Source organism: Perca flavescens, chromosome 9 (assembly GCF_004354835.1).
Source record: "Perca flavescens isolate YP-PL-M2 chromosome 9, PFLA_1.0, whole genome shotgun sequence".
NCBI classification, from domain to species: Eukaryota; Metazoa; Chordata; class Actinopteri; order Perciformes; family Percidae; genus Perca; species Perca flavescens.
The window spans coordinates 27,319,640-27,341,053 of record NC_041339.1 but is presented as its reverse complement, the minus strand read 5'-3'; the positions used below and the strand labels follow the sequence as shown (position 1 = coordinate 27,341,053).

At 39.1% G+C, this 21,414-nt stretch overlaps 1 protein-coding gene across 3 annotated transcripts in view; it reads left to right on the top strand.

The window, feature by feature from the left end:
- Positions 1-17,502, top strand: part of lepr (leptin receptor) — a 45,191-nt gene extending 27,689 nt beyond the window's left edge. For all 3 annotated transcript variants that reach the window (XM_028586850.1, XM_028586851.1, XM_028586849.1), the window contains exons 7-21: positions 1,700-1,848; positions 2,884-3,025; positions 4,990-5,150; positions 5,309-5,414; positions 5,718-5,817; positions 7,057-7,274; positions 7,596-7,741; positions 10,008-10,161; positions 11,261-11,343; positions 11,439-11,652; positions 13,786-13,992; positions 14,095-14,178; positions 14,308-14,401; positions 14,903-14,978; positions 15,365-17,502. In XM_028586850.1, coding sequence (XP_028442651.1) covers positions 1,700-1,848; positions 2,884-3,025; positions 4,990-5,150; positions 5,309-5,414; positions 5,718-5,817; positions 7,057-7,274; positions 7,596-7,741; positions 10,008-10,161; positions 11,261-11,343; positions 11,439-11,652; positions 13,786-13,992; positions 14,095-14,178; positions 14,308-14,401; positions 14,903-14,978; positions 15,365-16,327 — 2,897 coding nt within the window. In that variant the 3' untranslated portion in view covers positions 16,328-17,502. The remainder of the gene's footprint in view (positions 1-1,699; positions 1,849-2,883; positions 3,026-4,989; positions 5,151-5,308; positions 5,415-5,717; positions 5,818-7,056; positions 7,275-7,595; positions 7,742-10,007; positions 10,162-11,260; positions 11,344-11,438; positions 11,653-13,785; positions 13,993-14,094; positions 14,179-14,307; positions 14,402-14,902; positions 14,979-15,364) is intronic.
- Positions 17,503-21,414: the final 3,912 nt, after the last annotated feature.

Genomic DNA, 21,414 nt, shown 5'->3' with positions numbered 1-21,414 from the left:
AGAGCATATGGGCCATGGCCGTGTGTGTGTGTGTGTGTGTGTGTGTGTGTGTGTGTGTGTGTGTGTGTGTGTGTGTGTGTGTGTGTGTGTGTGTGTGTGTGTGTGTGTGTGTGTGTGTGTGTGTGTGTGTGTGTGTGTGTGTGTGTGTGTGTGTGTGTGTGTGTGTGTGTGTGTGTGTGTGTGTGTGTGTGTGTGTGTGTGTGTGTCCATAGCTGTGAGATCTCCACAGTGATGGAGAAGAATTTTCTATGCTGTGTTTGTCCAACCAGACCTTTTGGTTAAACTGACAGAGCAGAACACAAACTGAGTAGAAACAGTGTTGTTTGTAACACTATCGTTTCTTTTCAGTGTATCTCTTCAATACTTTTCATGGTTACAGTGTCAGTAGTCAAACCTTCAGCCCTCTAAATGTTCTTCTTTTTCTGCTCTTGAAACAAAGCTGCCATGATTTTTCTTTGAAAATCCAATAATTGGATGGAGTTCAGTCATCAATTTCCATGTGATATATGTACTGTACTATACTATACATTTTGTAATATAGCTTTTATTTAAAAAAAAATTTAAATAGTTTAGGTTGTTTGCTTGTATGTCCAGGTTTTAAGCACACAGTAAATATCTGTAAAGTAACATACATTATAAAAAAAATGTCTTAAAATGCTTAATCACTCAAAATAGTTAATAATTGTTTCAGCTGTACTACCTTTACACAGTTTGGGTGAATTTTCATCAAGAAAAGTCATGCTTAATGACCTATTAACAGTTCTTGTTTGCTCTGTGACCACAGAAACAATCGCTGAAGATTGTGTATTCAAATTAGGTTATGACATCACCTATAACATGAACCACAATCGAGAACTTTTCAGTTGGAAGGCACTTTATGTGAACAGTAATGTGTTATTACATTAGGAATGTAATCAATATTGCTTCTCATTGAGTTACATGATCAAATTTATCCTTTTAAAAGAACATTACAAGCACGTCTTTTCCCTGATGTGAGAGCAGTCTGGAAAATTAATTGTTGAGCTATTACTCCTAATTATCTCTGTATGTGTCATACAGTAATTGCCTGTCTGTGAATGACAGTAAATATAAGTCTGGGTCCACAACTCTAAAATCCCCCGAAAATGGTTATTCAGTCCAAATATTAAGCTCAATATACGGCACAGATGAATCATGGGTTATTAAAAATGTTCAGTTACATACTTTGATTAAAATATCTGCGCATGATTAGCTGGCATTTAAGTGCCATCACTTCTTATATACTGTAATGACTGAAAAAGCATGAAAAGAATTGCATTTATTTATCTAAATATTGATAAACCTGACCAATGAGAAGAAGACTATTGATCTTCACTGCATAAGTGTACTGTAATTACAGCAAATTCCACCTTTAGATATACAGTACATTGTTGTTATGTCATATTTGAGTAAATAACCACCCCAGTAATACGTGACCTTAAGGCTGCAAGGCGGATCTTTAAATCCTTCACAGATGTAAACTCAGATATTGTAATTGTAGGAGCCATATGACAAAATCCTCATACATTTATTGTAGTGATTGACACGGAATTTAGTAACCTTTGATAAAATATTAATTGATTTTAAACCAGGATCAAAGTGGTGTTATGAATAGCAGTGTATGCATTCTACTGTAAACACGTGCTTCTGTTTGTGAGACAATCTGCTCTTTTTCCTGTAGTGAAACCGAGTCCTCCAGTCAACCTGTCACATATCCAGACCATTGAGGCAGAACTGATTTTACAGTGGGATGACCCACCAGACTTTGAAACCGGTCCACTAAGATATGAAGTCCGACTCTCTTCCAATACCACTCATCCGGCCTGGCAGGTAACACTAAGCATTCATAAGATATTAGTTAAGATGTGGTACCTTGTAAGAGTTTGCTACTGACCCCAATGGAAGTCATGGGATCTTATTATATAATTTTTTTTTACCACTTTATGATAAGGCACCCTTTATAAAGGGTTGGTAAACTGTAATTAATGGCTTTACTGGGGGTAATGTATCAATTATATGCTATTAATAATAACATTTTCAAGTTGTAAAATATGCCTCTGCCTCGTGTTTTTCTATTTGATAATGATGCAGGTGAAGAAACTATTAATAAATACTCATGGCCATCTAGTCTGTTTGTCAAGTCATTATTATTTTGCTTTTAATCCATCAAGTCTGCAGTTATAATAAATGGATTTTTGTCCAAGTGAGTGGTATACACACACACACACAAACAAACACACACACACACACACACACACACACACACACACACACACACACACACACACACAACTACACATACACTTAACTGTATTTGTGTTTCGCTGCTGCTCACAGTCAGTTTGGTTGTAATAGCCTCAGAGAGTGTACTTAGCATTTAACATTGCACTCAGTGTCTAGCAGAGGCTCCATCATTCATCCAGGGTTCAGATATGATCAAACTTTAACATGAAAAATCCTGAATTTGTATCTGACAAACCTTTATGTGGTAAATATGCTGTAACCCTAAGAAAACCTAAGAAGGTATCTCAAGGAGATACCTTGAATTCATGTAATATCTATGCACACTTCCTCAACTGTAATATCACTATTGTCCAATAAATAAATAAAGAAGAAAAAAAAAAGAAGAAAAATGCTGAATTTTAATGTTAAAAAAATTGCCAAAGTTTTTAGATGTCTACACACACCATCAATTTCCCATTGTATGTTTTTGTGACCGTTAAAGTTGATCCAAGACCTCAAACAGCAACCGCAGTCATGTTTATGATGATGGATTTGATTCAGTCATCGTTCACATGAGGACACACCCAACTATCCTGGATTCAGTTTTTTGTGTTTTTTGAATTCCCTCTCTACCGGTTCCAGGTGGTGTCTGCTCCTGGAGAGCCCAGATTGTCTCTGGAGCTGAAGCCCAGATTGAAGTACATCACCCAGGTCCGCTGCTCCGGCCTGGACAAGCCTTCACTGTGGAGCGAGTGGAGTGAACCTTACCGCATCCACCTGGACGGTAAGAATGGTTTCCTTCCATCTGTTTATATAGAGACATACAAGAAGATATTTAGTTCTTTTTATTCCTACTTTGTTAAAGCTAAAAGGTTTTTGCCTCTGTTTTTTCCCTCTAATGTAAATGTGTCACTCAGTACAACCCTGCACTGTTTGTTTGAAATTCATTGTTGTATTTAACAGGGGGGTCAATGACTCCCTGGGGATTCTTGGAAGTACTGCAAAACATTCACTTAATTTTGCATAAAATAAGTGACACAGGCTATGCTAAAGGCCTTTTACAGCCTGTTGTGTGTGTAAGGTATACAATTTCTCTCAAATGTTTACAGTAAAACTTGTCCTTGTTCTGGTTGCTTTCTCTCAGTCTGCCTTAAATATTGCATGTTGGCTGCTGTGTTAATGAGATGTCCTTTTTTACCAAATGATTTAACAATGACAAAACCTCCTACTGAAATGTGAACAATAATTATTTCTTAATAACTCTTAGCTCCTTTTTTTCAATTTAGTTTCTTAAAAAAATAAAAATACTCTCAACTCCCTGCTGATGTTTTGAAACTCGATTGTTTAAGTGTGTTTCAGAACTGCAAAAGCTGAACTATATGAAAAGGTAATTTGGGTATTTGATGGCCCTAAAATCAGGGAGTGGAGTGACATAATTTCCCCTTTTTGCAATGACCATTTTAACCTGTCCTGATGGCTGCAATTCAACACTCATCACTGACTGTGTTGGATTTAAACAACTGACCTCAATTATCCCTCAGGTAGATTTATGTCAATGCTAATCTATTAAAATGAGTCCAGCTCATTGGCTATTAATGAAGAACTCATTCCAATGTGGTCGACGCCAATAGACTCTGAACCAGAGGTCGTTCTCAAGGCTACAAATCCTACAGCATGACAATAGACTGTATAAAACTAGAGAATGACACAAAAATGAGGAAAATGTCACAAGCAGCAAAAAGCTGAACATGAAGCAGCCATCCATTGAAATGATGAAACTGAGATTTGAGTATTGAGAGCGAGAATTATTTGCACACTCCAAATAATTCATTTACTCAGAGACTATAAATAGCTCCTTTTGGCTGGTTGTTAGCTTGTGTTCTGCAACATCAGACTGATAATTAAAATGTGAACATCAGCCTGAGGGCTTAAAAACACAACATACCTTTTGAGTATTGGGCAGTGCTTTGTGCTGTCATTAGATCTCTTTGTGCATACTTGCTTTTACCTTTTTTATGTAGACATGCATGTGTTTGCATGTGCTGTTTACAAATGGTTGCTCTTCTACTCTACATCACATGACGAAACTTGAGTCTGCTGGAAAAATCTGTCCGTGTCACGGGGTTGAAAGTTTGTAAGACTCAACAACTCTGAGTCATCTCACCCAAACAAGCTTGAAAAACTTTATTGCAAATGAACTGATGACAGCAAGTCTTCCAACACAGCAAAGTAAATGAATGACTCTTTGAAGGTTTTTTTAATGCGTATCAGCAGTAAAAAAATAAGTTTGAACAACGATGAGACACGAAACAGAATTCTTTTGTTGAGCTCCTCACCTGCAGACGGATGAGTTCATTTATCGGTACTTTAGTTTTTCTTTTGACTCCACTCAGGTGTTTTGGTTGGCTGCATCTGAGGAGGTGTTTTAGATGACAGCCCTCACACCCTCACACTCATTTCAGACAATATCCCAATCAAAGTTGTTTTTTTTGTCTTTTGTAAAAAGTCAACATGGAATCTGTGCGTGAATAAGAATGAGTCAGGCGTCCTTTCAACTAAAGGTCTTTGTTTTATTCTCCTTTTTATTACTTTTGATGTTTTTTTCCTAATATATCTTCATTCCTGGATGTTGCTTTATATAAAATAATGTGTGCAATATTGAGACTTCTATGGAAATTATAAAAAGAGGAAGAGAGAAGTTTATAAAGAAATCAAACCATGTCATGATGTTTTTGTGTGTGTGTGCAGAGGTGAGCTACATCCCTGAGGAAGTGGTGGCGCGACCGGGCGAGAATGTAACGGTGTATTGCGTGTTCAACGACCACAGCATCAACGCCAGCACGGCCATGTGGATGCTCAACCTCCAACAGCAGCTTCCTCGCAGTCAGTACCACGCAGTCAACCAATGGGTAAGAAGAAAAAAAAAAAAAAAACCTCCTTCCAGGGCTTTTTGTGTGTTTTTGGGAACATTTCCAACACGTTTGAAGGACTTCCCTGTGTATTTTTTTAGGAAAGAACAGTTCACCTAATTTACTTAATAGATCTGGCTTTCCCGTTCCCAAACCAGGTCAGCCAGATCACAGTGCGTCCTTCAGAGACTCGGTACGACCTGTACAACCTGCTGCGGTGCACTCAGGAGTGGACCATCCCGTACAGCCAGATCTATGTAGAAGGTGAGCTTTGTTGCACCAATAACTGCAAAGCAAAATATTACAGACAGACGGAAAGCATCATCAGGCATCATTTATTTACAGTTTAAGACACGGAGGAGCTAATTCTGTAGGGAAAGTCAAACCTCAACATTTCACCTCTGATGTTTTAAAGTTCCTGGAAGTCCCTCACTTTTCCACGGCAGAGGACAAAGACAGGAAAGCGAGAGGAGACATGCGACAGCACAACAATGTGAAGCAAAAATAATCTCAGGTGAAGTTTGTTATTGTGACCTAAATGTGAGTGTTTCTTCCTGCATATCTCAGGTGCCTCCATTGATATAAACTGTGAAACCAACGGTAATATCGATGCTATGAAGTGCAGCTGGAACAACCCGAAGTGGAGTAAACACAAATTCAGATCCAGGTAAAGCGTCAATTTACATTTCACAGTAGCTCTCTTCTTTTAGTGTGTTAGGATGTTTGTACAAGCTGTGGGGCGTGTTTATGAAACCTCACAACTGGTAGATGCTAGATCGGATCCACTAGACGTGTCAACGTCAAAGGACGTGCCTTGTGGCCTGCCTTATTCTGCCTCTGTTTGGCTTACTCTGGTATTCTTATCCTAACCAATCCTCACTCCTCGTGCCTGAACCTAACTACATCGATCATTCTAGCAGATCCGATTTAGGATTTAACCTCACAACTCAGTGTGCTGAAAACCTGCAAGTTACTGAACACAGAGTACCAGGCAGCACAATTAGTGAACACACCCAGGAAATAGTTGTGTGAAGTGATACCAGGAGGTTTATTTCATCAGGACTTCTGACCTCAATAGAAAGTCTCTACACTCTTAAAACCACAGCAACAATGAGGACTGACAGACATAACTTTCTTGTAATTTATAATGTTCTTCACTCCAGTTCCTATTTTTTTTTTGTTACGTTTCCTTTAATTCCCCATCTTTCAAGTAGAGATGGAAACAACAAATCACTGTGAATTTAGATGTGAGAGATGTTTTACTATTTTGAAGTGATTTGTAATTTTAAGAATAATTGCATTTTAATACAATGTAGGTTTTATTTACAGTTTAACAATCACTCAGTAATAATAAGTTCTGGGATTGTAGCAATATTGCAAAAAAGTCTGACACGATAACACGGGCAAAATATATGAGTAGTCGGATGACCATACAGGTTTTAAACAAATCCAGTCAAAATGAAAGTTAATCCCCAAACTGTTTTGTAAACATCTATCACAGATTGCAGATGGACTTCCTGGTTTAACTTTAACCCACCACACTGGCTATAGTTTTCTCGTGCAATGACTGATTATTACAGACATTTTGCGCCCTCCACGTACACTGGTTTTATTAATCTGACTTAACAGTTGGCTTGTTTACATGTCTGATTATTTTACCGCTTGTTTGTTGCCTTGTCTGTCTTCATTCCAGCTAAAGTTGCCTTGTTCCCAGATCTCAGCAATTATTCTGGTTGAGTACAATAGTATCCTAACCATAACTACAAAAAATAAGACTCAAGTTGTCAGAAACCGGAATTATTCTTTATTTATGCATCTGAGCCTCTATTGGCATTTGAGCTGTACTAATCAGATTGTATAAAAGTAACATTACAAAATTCAAGATCTTCATAATAATTCATGCCAGGTGGGCTGACCTGCCATGTGATGTGATGGAGGAGAGGGAACGAGCGGGGGTGGAAGTTGGGGAGATGGGGCCTGCTTGCTTGCAGGACAGATCCAAGCAGAAAACCACCTGTACCATCAAGCCTTTGAGGATGAACTGCTACAAGCTGTGGCTTGAGTTGCCGTCCCCAGTGGGCCCCATCAGTTCTAAACCCATCTACCTGTCGCCCATAGATCATGGTGAGCAAGATAGACAAGATGTGTGGAATGGCATTATCTAAATGGCATATTTTGAATTTTAAAATCAGGTTTTAAGGCAAATAGATATTGAACTTCACAGGAAGCCATTGCGCTATTATATATTCATAGGGGAAGAGTTGGATGTTTGAAGATGAACTTGAGGTTAAACTAGTGAATATTATTGCTCACAGAGAAAAACTGAAAACAGCTTTACACAAGATTGGTTTAGGTTTTTTTTCCATTTCCTATGATCATGTTTATCAGATGTTTTGCTGCTGTATGAGACAAACTCACACTTATTCCATTCTATTTCCCCTGCAGTGAAACCCCACACACCCACTAATGTAAAGGCAGTGAGCCAAAGCAATGGAGTCCTGATGGTTACGTGGGAGCCTCCGTCTCTGCCAGTTGAGGGGCTCCAGTGTCAGTTTCAGTACCACTCAACCTCCGCTGTGAGAGAGTGGAAGGTGTGCTGCTCTGTCGGACTCTTTACCAACCACATGCTTTGATAGAAAGTTTGGCTATGTGGCACTACGGTCGGCATTTAACCTTGATCGAAAACCAATTATTGTAGGAGGTTAATGGACAATAGCCCTCCAGAACCTTGCAAACCATCTAAATATCAACTTGCATGTAATTATTGTATTTGGTGGCAAACTGGATGATTACCACAGACAACTCACTACTGTTCATTCACTGTTATTTTATTCTTCAAAGCGACATTATTGACATTGAATAATCTTCTACCTGTAGGAAAGATGTTTATCTATTAGCAAACAAAAAGTCTCATATCTCATTAAATGCCACAGAGTGCTTTGACATGGAATCCACTGGTCAGTTTGAAATGATCTGATAGGAGCTGCGATGAGACCATATTTCTGTCCTCTCGTTGAAAAATTCTCTGGAAAATTGGACACATGCTATTAACCCTTAGATGCATGACCTACCAATACCTACACTCTTCCATGAGTGGGGTCAAAAATGACCCCAATTAGAATGAATGCGTTTTATGCAGTAAACTTAATAAATTTCTATCTTAAGTCAAAAAACTACTTACTACTTAACCACACACACACACACACACACACACACACACACACACACACACACACACACACACACACACACACACACACACACACACACTTGTGCTCATGAGTATATTCACATAGTGTCTAAGGGCAGCACGGTCTCACAGCAGTTCGTGAAATGGTCACGTTATTTTTAGTCTATTGATTCGTGTGAACGGACAAAATTATCTCGTTGCTGAGGATGTCATTTATTCGTGTGGTCAGCATATAACTGGGTTTTGGAAAGGAAGCACGGGGAAAAGACACACCACGCCAACGCCCCATAACAATGGGACGCTGATGCGCCACAACAACGGGACGGTTGGGTTTAGGAAAAGAAGCACGGTGAAAGGACACGCCACACGCTGGGACGCAATCCCCGGTCTCTGGGATGCTGATGCGCCACAACAACGGGACGGTTGGGGTTTATGCCGGGACTTTCACCCCGGTCTCCGGGGTGAAAGTCCTGTGTTGTTCGACCCATCCACCACCCCAAACAATGAAACAATGACCCTTGTACATGAATCTATAGGTTAAATAATGTGACCATTTCACGAATTACTGAGAAATGCTGTAAATGCTAGCAGGTTTAGAGCCACTACTAAAAATAATAAATCATTTTGAAATCATATTTGCTCTAATGAAAGCGCATGAAATCTTGCAAAATGTGCTTGTCTTTATAGCTTGTAACTTTTGTTACATTCCATAGACTAAACATTTAATTGATTAAAAATAATTGTCTATGGTTGCATCCCAGCTACTGACAGGAAATGTAAACACACCAATATTTAGTTTCATCAAGGCTGAATGTCATTGTAATACATTGTAATTGACTGACACAATGTTGAGCACTGAAATTAATTTTCAACTGGAAATGTCAAAGTGCCAACAGACCTTTCTGACATGTTGGTGGTTACCATTTAGAAATTATATAACTAACCACATCACTGCCTCTTGAAAAAAACTACTTACTACTTAACAATACTTCCAACTTAAACTTCAAAGTATTTGTATAACTTAACTCATGGTAAGGGAATTAAGGTAAAGTAAAGTAAACATGAAGGGATTTTGGTAAGCACTGTTTCAAATGAGAATACACTAATGCACTGTTAGTAACAGTGATCAGAGCAGTAATTGGTAGAGTATTAAAAATAATGTTAACATTTAGTAAAAATAACTTTCAGGGTGGTGGGACTGCTGCCATTAGATGTGTGGATCAACAGTAAATGTATACCTTGCAGTCACAGTTGATAAAAACCAAAGGCTCCTAGGGTTAACCTTTGAAATTCCATAGAAAATGCTTTGGGTCATTTTTGACCCCACGTATGGAAAAGTGTGGTACTGATACAAAACATGCAATTACTTAAAAAATATAACAATTAGATACAAATCCAAATGGCCTCATGTCAAAGACAACCTATTTGAGGAATACGTGGAAGATTAAATGATAAAAATGTAAAATTACAAAAATATTGCAAAAAAACAACTGCTGGGGTCATTTTTGACCCCATTTATGCATCTAAGGGTTAATATGATGAGAAAGATGAGGAAATTGTTTGTTTTCTTTTTGTTTGGGGTAAACAGAGAGAAGGATGAAACAGCTCAGATATTTTCCATTTCCTTCATCTAAAATGAACACTAACTAACAATGTCATGCCTGCAGGTCCACAGTCCAGTGCGGGTGCGGTGGGCAAAGACCGCAGTGTCAGCCCTGTGCCAGGAGTATGTGGTACAAGTACGCTGCATGCCCACCAGCGGTACCGGCTACTGGAGCGAATGGAGCGACTCGGTCTACTCCACGCCTCAGAACAGCAGAGGTACAGGAGGGCATCATTACTTTCAAGCTATAGTGCGTAGTTTCTGTTACCCCCATAAGGAATTCTAAGTAATGACAACAACACTGTTGTTGCATCCACATGACACAAGCCTTCCGTAATCGTGCACGCGCCCCCCCACCCCTCCTCCACGCAGTTGCTAGTAGCCAATGAGGACACGGAGGATTAAAAAAACATGAAGAACTCTTCAGAAGAGGTAATTATCTTCACTCGAGTTTCTGCGTGGCAAAGTTACCGGACGACAACAATTTCTAAACACAGCCTTGCTGAGAAATACAGAGAGAGTTTTGTGAAGCTGATAGACTTAATACGCTTTGTAGCAACTCATTTGGCAATGGCTTTAATGTAATGGATGTTCATTAATTAAAAAACGCTAGCACTAAAGCTTTCACTCTTGATGCCTGATGTGACCTTCTGATTTTAGCGCTAATTAAGGCTGCTCAATATATAATTTTTTTTTTTTTATCGTCAACGTAATATCAACTGCCGCAATATACACTTTTTGTGTTCGTTGAAAGAAAATATCAGTAGAAAACTGCACTTTTATATTTTTTTGGGGGGGGGGCTTTTCTGCCTTTTATTTGACAGGACAGCTAGATGAGAAAGGAGCTAGAGAGAGGGGAAAGACATGCAGGAAATTGTCACAGGTCGGATTCGAACCCTGGACCTCTGTGTCGAGACATAAACCTCCAAGTATATGTGCGCCTGCTCTACCCACTGAAGCAACCCAGCCACCTGTCATTCTTTCTTTTAGTAGTGCCCTTTATATTCAAATCAATGTTCAATTTGTTAAAAAAAAAGAATGTTGGTAATGATTTCCTTTCATTTGTTTTAAATTCAACAAGCAATTTGTTGTATCTTACAGAATACTGAAAGTAGCAAAAATGCAGAACTGAGTAGACTTTAATATCGGTTTGTTTGTCGCAAGTAATATTTTTATCGCTATATTCAACGATGTTATCGCATATTTTCCTCATATCGTGCAGTCCTAGTGCTAATGGAAGATGGCCCACGAGATACACATCATACCACTAACACAGAGGTAAAAGTTGTGATGTAATTGTCGGTCTCTCCCCCCCAGCTCCTGAGCATGGCCCTGATTTCTGGAGAATCCTTCAAGATGATCCATACAGAAACCAGACTAATGTCACTCTGCTATTTGAGGTACACAAACTAAAACAAAAACATGTTCAGGCTTGTAATTTATACATAACTAAATATAATAAAATGTTGATTTTCCTGCTTTTTTTCCCCTGCAGCGTCTCCAAATATCAGGGCGCTCTTACTGTGTTGATGGATTTATAGTCCAGTACAAGGCCTTGAGTGGCTCTGTGATAAGGGAGAAGATCGAGCGGGTGTCCTCCTACACATTTGAGTGGAACCTGGTGCCCCAAACTGTGACTGTGGAGGCCTACAATAATCTGGGAAGGTCCACTAACAACATCAACATGACACTGGCGAGACAGCCCAAACGTGAGTGAGCTGAAAATATGTTTTATCTATATATTTTTTTGAAGTGTTGACAGAAAGTTATATAGTCATATTCTGTTTTACACAAATACTGAATCTATTCAACCAATAGGACATGAGGACCATATTACATTATGCAGCAACAGTACTGTATGTCCTCTTCAAAGACTACATCTGCAGTAATCTTAAATTTTAAGGATAGCTACAACGGTAAAGGGAACAGCGTGTTTGAGGCCCATGAACATAAAAAGTTAACAAAACATAAATCCTCAATAATTTTGTTGATCATCATTTAAGTCATTTATCAAGCAAAAATGCCAAACCTTTGTTGCATGTGAGTTTTTGCAACTTCTCTCTAAAAATACATCTTAGAAACAACTTCAAAACAACTCAGGGGTCATCCAAAACCATAAATATAACTAAGACTAATCTAAAACAACTCCCATCAAGATTCAAGCAGTCAGGAGAAAGAGAGCAAACGGTTTCATTTAAATACTATCACATGCTGTTATGTTCCAGTAAAGATGTGAAAGCTGTAGTTGAGTTGAAAAGGGTTTGCAGTTTTATAACATTGGGAAAGATAGGTCTACAAAAGTGAGGTTAAGATCAGTCAGATTCATGGTCAGTACTTACAGACGCAGATGTACTAGAAAGAAAATAAGGTTCCAGCAATATTTTTCTTTCTTTCCAAACTATGTTAAGATGGCAATACTAAAAAAAGTCCTCTCAGAAATATGTATTTCTTGAAAAACATCACCTTGGCAATTATGTGGTAGGTTAACCATTTAAACAAATGTTTTTTGTCTGTTTTTTTTCCCCCTATAACCATGGCCTCATAACACATGACAAATACGTAAGGATGTAAACAGCCATCCATTAGGACATGACACTTGCAACACATGTCTCTGGAGAGCCTGTGAAAGCGCTGATTGAGGCGCTGCTGCCATTAGCTTTAGTGTAGTTATTACTAAACAACAGATGTTTAAGAAAGGTGTGTGTGTGTGTGTGTGTGTGTGTGTGTGTGTGTGTGTGTGTGTGTGTGTGTGTGTGTGTGTGTGTGTGTGTGTGTGTGTGTGTGTGTGTGTGTGTGTGTGTGTGTGTGTGTGTGTGTGTGTGTGTGTGTGTGTGTGTGTGTGTGTGTGTGTGTGTGTGTGTGTGTGTGTGTGTGTGTGTCACCCTGCCATTACTCATAATTCAGGGGGAAATATTTTCATTAAAGTACTAACTGGCAAAATCAAAATGCTTTTCCATTTCACTCATTAGTTTTATAGAAAAAAAGCATGTTTGTCAGACATTCTCCCATTTGTAGTTTAAGAATATGTTTTCAGTGTTATGAGCAGCTAAACAACTGATGTTGACATTTCAGGGCCATACAGTAGCTAATGATTCACAGTATACTCAGCAAACCATTAAGTGACCTTTTGTATGGATCTGCATTAGTTTCTCTGTTGATTTACTCAGGTTTTTCCTTCGTCAACAGTCTGTAAATAAAAGAATCATGCTACTTAAAGTGTCTATAAATACATTTTTATATTAACAATAGATCACATATACATGTATGTCAAAGGCATCACTCACAGTGACCGATACTTGTCATCCGACTCTACAGTTCCCCTCAACTCTTTGTTTTTCAGCCCACACATATTCTGTTTTTCCTCTGTTCACTACCTGCTCAACACCAAAAGGCAACATGCACAGTTAGCGACTAGCTGGTGAACATATTGGAGCATTTAGTGTCTAGAGATTCAGATATTTGCTCAGGAGTTGGTGAAGAATAAAACCATGTTTGTCATATTAACCTAAAAGGTCAATGTGAGCAATATGCATTTTCACAACTTGTTTCTACTGCCCTCAAGTGGCCAAAATAACTACTGCAGGTGTAATGGTAGAAATAAACTATAAATGTATTTATATGTCAGAAACACTATCAGTTGTAGGTGCTCACAGTATACAGAAAAAAATAGAAAATCCTAAATAAATAAGTGCAGACAAAGAAATGGATCCATTCAGGGTGTGGAAAACACCAAAACACCAAAATAAGGGAATATCTTTGGGCAGAATGGTGTTTCGCAATTGCCATGGACCTAATAGAATTATTGTTGGAATCCATTCAGTTTCTTCTTCTCTACTCTCCAGGCCGCTGTGTGCATTCGTTCAGTGTGTTGGTTGTCAACAGCACCTGTGTGTCTCTGTCCTGGAGTCTGCTGGACAACAGCTATGTGCCTCTGTTCATGGTGGTCCAGTGGTCTCCACAGAGGCAACAGGACTCTGATTATCACAACGGCAGGAGTGGAAAAACATGGGCCAGACTTCCCTACACCGACCACCCTATCTATCTGAGAGGTAACAGCACCTCTTCTCTGTCTTTTCTTTTTATTATTTAATTTTTCAGTGTAAGAGTGAGTATATATACTCAGCCAACATCATTTAAATGTATCATTTTAGGTGATTTCTTAGACTCTGAAGAGTGTGGCTTCTACTTGTACCCTGTGTTTGCTGATGGTGAAGGGGAGCCAATGTATGCCATAGGTATGCACCAGGTTTTTTGGCTGTCAAAATCATATTACACATTAAAGTATTTTAAGTGCTGACACAATGCCAGCATGTTTTCTGGGTTATTAATCATAGGTCTGATGTGTATTTTTCCAACTGTTACAGCCACCAGAGGAGACCCTGCAGCCTACATGATGTTGATGGTCATCTCCTTCCTCTTCATCGTCTTGTTCGTCACCCTGATCCTCTCCCAAAACCAGTAAGAGGCTGCTGTTTGATAAAAGACTCCAAATACATATTTATAGAAATTAAACTCAAAAATGATGTTGTTGATGTTCAGTCACGAAACATGCTGCACAAATAAAATCACCATGTATAACGTCTGGTATTATATGAGTTGGAGGTGTTTTAATGCTACAACAGCAATATTTTATCTCACGAAAGACACATGCAGAATGTAGAGTTTTACTCCATATTTAATCTTGTATCGGGTATTAATTGTATGGCATGAGTGTATAGCAAATTATTCTTTTACCCAGACACCTGTAAGACATGATAAATTATGGAAGTCTCTGGGGTGCAGTCTAATTTAAGAAGCAGGGACACTGACCATGAAAAATTAGGAGTGTGACATTTAGCAGGTCACAAGGGTGTAATTACACGTTAGCTGAAGGGAGAGAGGGAGGGAGGGTGTGAGGGTGCGAGGGAAAAGCCTTTAGACAGAGAGATAAACATAAATATCCGGTGCATATTTTTTCAGGATGAAAAGGTTTGTGTGGAAGGATGTTCCCAACCCAAACAAGTGCTCCTGGGCCAAAGGACTAGATTTCAAACAGGTAAAAAAAGAAAACTACAACGATAATGACTCAACATGTTTACATGCTTATTTTATACACTGATGCACTTGAATATGATTCATTTGCATGATGGTGTACAACATTTGGCCCTTCATGTTAGAATGTGTTCTATTTCATGCCTGCACATTTACTGTATTAATTGCTGTAGTCAAAGAAATGTACAAGCTCTATCTCTCTACATCTGTAGTAGTGTGAGTAGTTTGCAATGCTACCATCGGGTAGTACAGAAACAGAGTTGGGCAGTTCATCGCCCCTTCTTAACCACTTATCATCATAATTGCAATCTCTGCTATTTCTTTTCTTGTTCATATGTTTTTATATATCAGCTCAAATTCTGAAAATATCTGTTTTGCACGTCTTTTTAGGCTGACACCTTTGACCATCTGTTCATACCTCGAGAGGGCCTTTCAGCCTGGCCACTGCTCCTGCCATCTGAGAACATTTCTAAAGTTGTCATAGGGGACAAGTTCGACCTAGGAGCTCTGTCTACAGCTTTAGTCCAAGCCCCACTTGTGTCCCTAACTCCTGACCCAGCCACCGTCTTATCTATCTCTATTCCTTCAGGGTTTAACTCTGAGGTCGACCAAGACCAACCCATGGAGAGTGAGGTGCTACAAGGTAGAGCTTCCTTAGCCCTTAATCTGGATGCAATAACCAGTTCACTCCCAAGGATAGATCTGTTACCGCTAGTTGATCCCCCAGGAGACCAGCCTCCAGGCACCACTGACAGCTCTGCTCAGTCTTCAGTCACATATGCCACTGTGCTGCTGTCTGGTCTGAAGGAGGAGCAGCAGCCCATTCATCTCCACTACAAGGATGGTAGCGGCAGCAGCTCCAGCGACGAGGGCAATTTCTCTGCCAATAACTCAGACATTTCTGGATCTTTCCCCTGCGGCCTGTGGGAGCTGGACAGCTGCCGAGGTGGAGGGATGGACGACCCGCAGCGCCCCTGCTCCTACAACTCTGTGGAGAAGCTTTCTGAAACATCAGAGCAAGAAGAGGAAGAACACGAGACGAGAGAAGGGAAGGACTTGTATTATCTAGGAATGAACTATCCGGCGGAGGATGAGGAGAGCGAGGATGAGGAGAGCGAAGAAGACGAGGCGCAGAGAAAAGAGGAGACCAAAATTGAGCTGCTTAAAAATGTAGTTTTGAACTTAGAGGACTGTTCTGTGGAGTCGCACCCTTTGCTGGGCCCTGAGGACTCGAGCGAGCTGCTGTCAGCCTCAACACATAGCTTTTCTCCGCTGTACCTGCCTCAGTTCAGAACTGCTCCGTGCACGAGGCAACTCACAGCTCAGCCACATGACGGCACACCCCGGCTGTGACTCTACACAGACTGCATTAAAATATAATATGCTTTTACATTCGTCATGTCATTGACTGCATCATGATTCAGCATTTACCAAAGCGGTTTTGCATGCAGCGGATGTTCCTTCAGACACAGTGAAGTGTGGAGCTAAAAAAAAAAACAACAGAAAACTACCTTGACTAATGTGTGATTGCAAATTGATATTCATCAATGCTGCTATTGTGTTCTCTGTGAGAAAAGCCGTCAAGGGTGCACCAGCCTCAGTTATGACCTTTCTTTTTTTCTTTATTTCTTTCTTTCTTTCTTTCTTCATGGGACTTTGAAACCCAGATTCTACTGTGCCACATTGCTCCTCTGCACTCGGTTCCTGATGCAGGACTACCTGCTGAGGAAAATGAACTTTTTTAATGGAGTTTAGGCTAGTGGAATACTGTACAGTTCTCACAGAGAACAGCAGACCGACTGTAAGCAGTACACTGGTAATCAGGAAGAGAGTAATGGAGGTTGTAGTCATCTTTTGGCTTTAAACATCCTATACATATAGCATATTTCACAGGTGGTTCTACATTAGATGTTGTGTGTGCATATAGTACATTTACTCATCTGCTGCTTCTGTAATGTGACGTGACTTTCATTCTCTAATGCTGAATTATTTCAACTACATTTTTAGTGAAACATGTAAGAGGTTCAAAGAGAATAAAGAAACGCTCAGAAAGTGAAAGAGAATAATAACCCATAACCTGGACGGTTTCAGTTTCCTTAAGACTGTGAAGTGAAGGCAAACCTTGGATGTTACTTTAAAGCTACCGTTGTGACTAAATGAAATGCAGGTTAACAATAAAAAAACAGATGTAGTCTGTGAGTAATTGCAGGTGATTTTTGGTCACATAATTTACTGTACTTGTAATCAGCCTGTGCAACAACATCTGCATGCACTAACTCACCCCACCAACCAAAAGAATGTCTTTTTGTACTTTGTGCTGTAATGTATTTGAGAAATGTGATATCTATTTTTTCTGTTTGACCAATAACACCTGCTGTCTGGTGTTAATAAAAGACAAAAGAATGTACCTTTGAAACCAGAGGACGACAGAAATGATAAGTAATGAAAATATCGATTGACATTAAATGTTATTGTATATTGAGATATGTTGTCTATTTTTCATGGTTGAAATAAAGTGTTTATCGTGAGTTTGTCTGGTTTGTGTAACAAAGATCGGAACGATCAATGTACTGTTCAAAATGTGTGCAAAAGAGAATACTTCAGGCACTCATGCGTAGAGGAGCACAGGTGCAGGAACATTTGTCAGTTAAGGTGGTAGGCTGGGGTTTGCCATCAGACGGGGGGCGGCTTGTTTGTGCGACTAGTAGACTGCACTGCAGAGAAGGGAGACTGGCGTTGGTCACGGTTTGGAATGAAAGGGAGAAAACAGGACCGAGTAACAAGGAGGATATCGCTCATATACTTTCTTTTTTTTACGACGTAGTTAAGGTGGCAGGTGTGTCTTGTTTAGGCAGCCGCCTTAGCTGCAAAGTGCTGTGGGAAACCCTGGTGGTATTTTAAAAAAAGCTACCTAAATTGCATGGAAAAATGACCGTAACTGAATGATTAATAGTAGCAGAGTCAGCATGTCTTATGTTCACAGTGCAGGCCTACACCAGACTGATATGATTTAGTAATTTACACTTAGTGTTCGTCTGTATTAATACAGAAATGTAATATAAATAAAGAAACACAGCATATTAACATAATATAGTGTAATATGATAAACTATGATGTATAGGGTCGGGATATGAAATGAGTATAGTGTGAAAGGTAGTGGTATATTACGTACATGCATTGTGCATTGTGTTTTACTAGTTAGCCAGCTAGTTATGAAACTATTTTAACACAATGCTCTATCTCCCACCTTTTGTCACAATTACCCAATATAGATCACACTCCTGAAAGAATGTAAAAAAAGGATCACACCTTTATTTTTTGAAACCCTTCTGAAGACCTGTCGAATATGGTCTTTTTATTCTTTTATTTGTCATGAACAAGTCACCTAAACAAGAAAGGCTTCTCATCAAAGCTCCAAATACTCATGTGCCTGTATGTGTTTGCATATTTTAAAATGTCAAACCTTTTTCTTCAAGAGCATTAGCGTTTGAGTGCATATCAAAATTTGCCCAGTGAGCACATCCCTATCTAATTCTTAATATGTTTTGGATTATGTAGTTGGTGTATCTATACCATCAGAAAACCTTAAAATAAATAAATTACACATTGAATAAGTAGATGAATATGTCCACAAAAGCATGCACACTGATCAGATGTGCATATCACTCTCTCAGTAGTAATATGCTGTAACCTTGTGGCTGCAAAAAGCAAATACATCCAAATGGCGCATCGCTGTTTCTCTGAAAGCTGTAGTTTAAAGGCCTTTACACACCGGGCACATTTGTTTTTTGCGAATAATTTGCATGCCATTATTTTTTATATCTATAAGAGAGTATTATGCATTTTCCTGTATGTTATGTGTCACATCCACGATGTGTAAAGGCCTCTAGACTACAGCTTACAAGGACAGAGCAATCAAAGAGACAATGTGACTTGGTCCAATGGACAATGTGGTTATTATACTTAGGGCTGTCCTCGACTAAAGAACTCCTTAGTCGACTAACACTTATATGATTTTGTCGACTAATCGATTAGTTGATTTAATTGACAGAGCTGTGCGCTTTGAGAGGTGGTTAAGACTAGAAAAGCACAATATAAATGTAGTTAATTAACCATCTGTAAAACTGAGTTTCTCCACAATTAATCTTGCAAAAGCACCACTTTAAATCTTGTGTTTACCGTAAATGTGCTCATAAGTTTCTTGGAAATGAGTAATTAAGCATGAATAAGCATTAAAAAATGACTAATCGACTAAAGAAATCTTAGTCGACTAAGACCAAAACGACCGATTAGTCAACTAATCGACTAAGAGGTGGCAGCCCTAATTATACTCTTCTTAAACTGCTAAATAAACCACTAGAGGATATTATTTCCCCGTCTTTATATTTGCCACATGACGAAAGTACAATATAGTACTGATGCCATTCTGATGCATTTTCTTCTTACAGAGGATGAAATGCACCCTTGACAATCAAAAATGCTAGTGACAGAGCAACATGACATATACTGCACATAACATTATCAAATTACATTATAATGTGTAGTATTATAAATCCATCTGTAATCGTCCAACGCTTTACACATGTATTTGCATTTTGCAGCCACGAGGAGACAGAAAAGCACCATTTATGGAGCTTAGTAACTCTTTTTTTTTTTTTTTTTTTTTTTTCAGTGATGTCAAGGCAGCTGTATCCTTAAAGGCCCTCTGGGCTGGGTCTCTTGTATTTGCCATAGATGGACATGATGGTGCAGAAAGCTGCAGCTGGCTTGGCAAAGGGAGGTTTGAGAGAACAGAGTTGTGATGCCATTCAAGGGTTAGGTAATAGAGAGATGGAATTACCACAGAGAGGGGGGGAAGTTGTGTTTATGGTTTGGGAGCTCAGGATTATATTTTCTGTACTTAGAAGCCTTCTGTAAGGTGATGATGACTTTGAGGATCCCAACCTGAAAGCCATCAGATACAAGTGTTGCAAATTAAGATGCATGACATCACACCAATGATCAAAAAGATCCAAAATCAAAAAACTGCCATGTCTAGTCAAGTGATCCAGATACCCCCAGAACCCCCCAGCAGCAGACCTCAGTACCTGCTTCCTGGTCTGCAAATTTAGCAGCTTAACATGGGGTCGTGAGATAAGACGGCCGGCAAGAGAAATGCTACACGTGAAAGTTCTTTGGTGCTCTGCTGATCTCTCAGCTGTGACAAATTAGCATCACCAAGAAAGGATTGAGCTTCAACACTTTGCCACTGAGGTAGTGTAAACAAAGTATTTGTGAAATGCAGTAATCTTGTCCTTAAGATTGAGCTTTTGTTCATTAGTTGGGAAAGAGTGACTGGTAAAAAAATAAGATTATGAATATTGACTTAAATGTTCCTTTTGAAGACCGTATGAGCTGCTCAAAGTTCCTGGCACAAAATGTTTTGTTCAAAGCCTTAAGCTTTGCCATGACCTAAAGAGATTTATATTCAGGCTTTGAAATGCTACAAGTAAAGAAATGTGAACTGTTCACACAAAACTAATTTGTCACAAAATATATGTTACTCTTGGTCATATGTTATGTTATCTTAAGTAAAAACTGGGTTAGCAATCTTAAATAATCCATATTGGGCTTAATTTCTCCATCTTTCTCTCTTCCCTGGTCCTTCTGGAAATGTCAGCTCAAACACTTTCACAGAAAGCTTCCTCACCTCCCAGGAAATATCTGTCGGGTGTTGCAACTTTCTTTAAAAACAAACCTACATGTCCTGACTGATTTATCTCTCTTGAGCTGGATGTTGTCATCTGGAAGTGATTTAATCACCTTTGGGTTGTAGAAGAAGGAGGTGGGAGTTGGAAAAAGTAGGAGAAAACAACTGACGAGGCAAAGAGGATCGTTTTAAAGAGGACTAAAACAATAAATGCTGATCCATGGCTCTGCTCTGGTGGCTGAGAGGTTACAGGTTAAACCTTGGCTTTTTTAGGACAATGTCAGAGGCTTTACATATACAGTATATAGCATATACTGTACATCAAATCACAATCAACCAGTTGACTGTGTTTTAGGTATTTGGATGTGTTTCTTTCTGCCATTACAGGTATCCATTACTTTCTGTTCATTAAATGTATCATATTATATATTCACTCTCCACTTGATCCTGAGGAGAATATCTGGCCCGAAAGCAGCTAAATGCTCATACTGTATGTCCACCAACTTTTTCTTTTTGCCGTTTGGTGAGCAGGTAGTGTACATTGGTTTATTATAGCTTTTTTTGCCCACAACACCTGACTGCATCTAGAAGGGAGGCAATGTGAACCAAAACAGTAAAGTTGCCGGCAGGAAAACCAAAACAATGAGCTGAAAGATGCTAAAACGAACTGTAGAGTTGATGGAAACAGAGTTTCAAAGTTAAGTGATCATTTTATATGTCCTAAATATAGTGTTTGGAAGGATACTTTCAA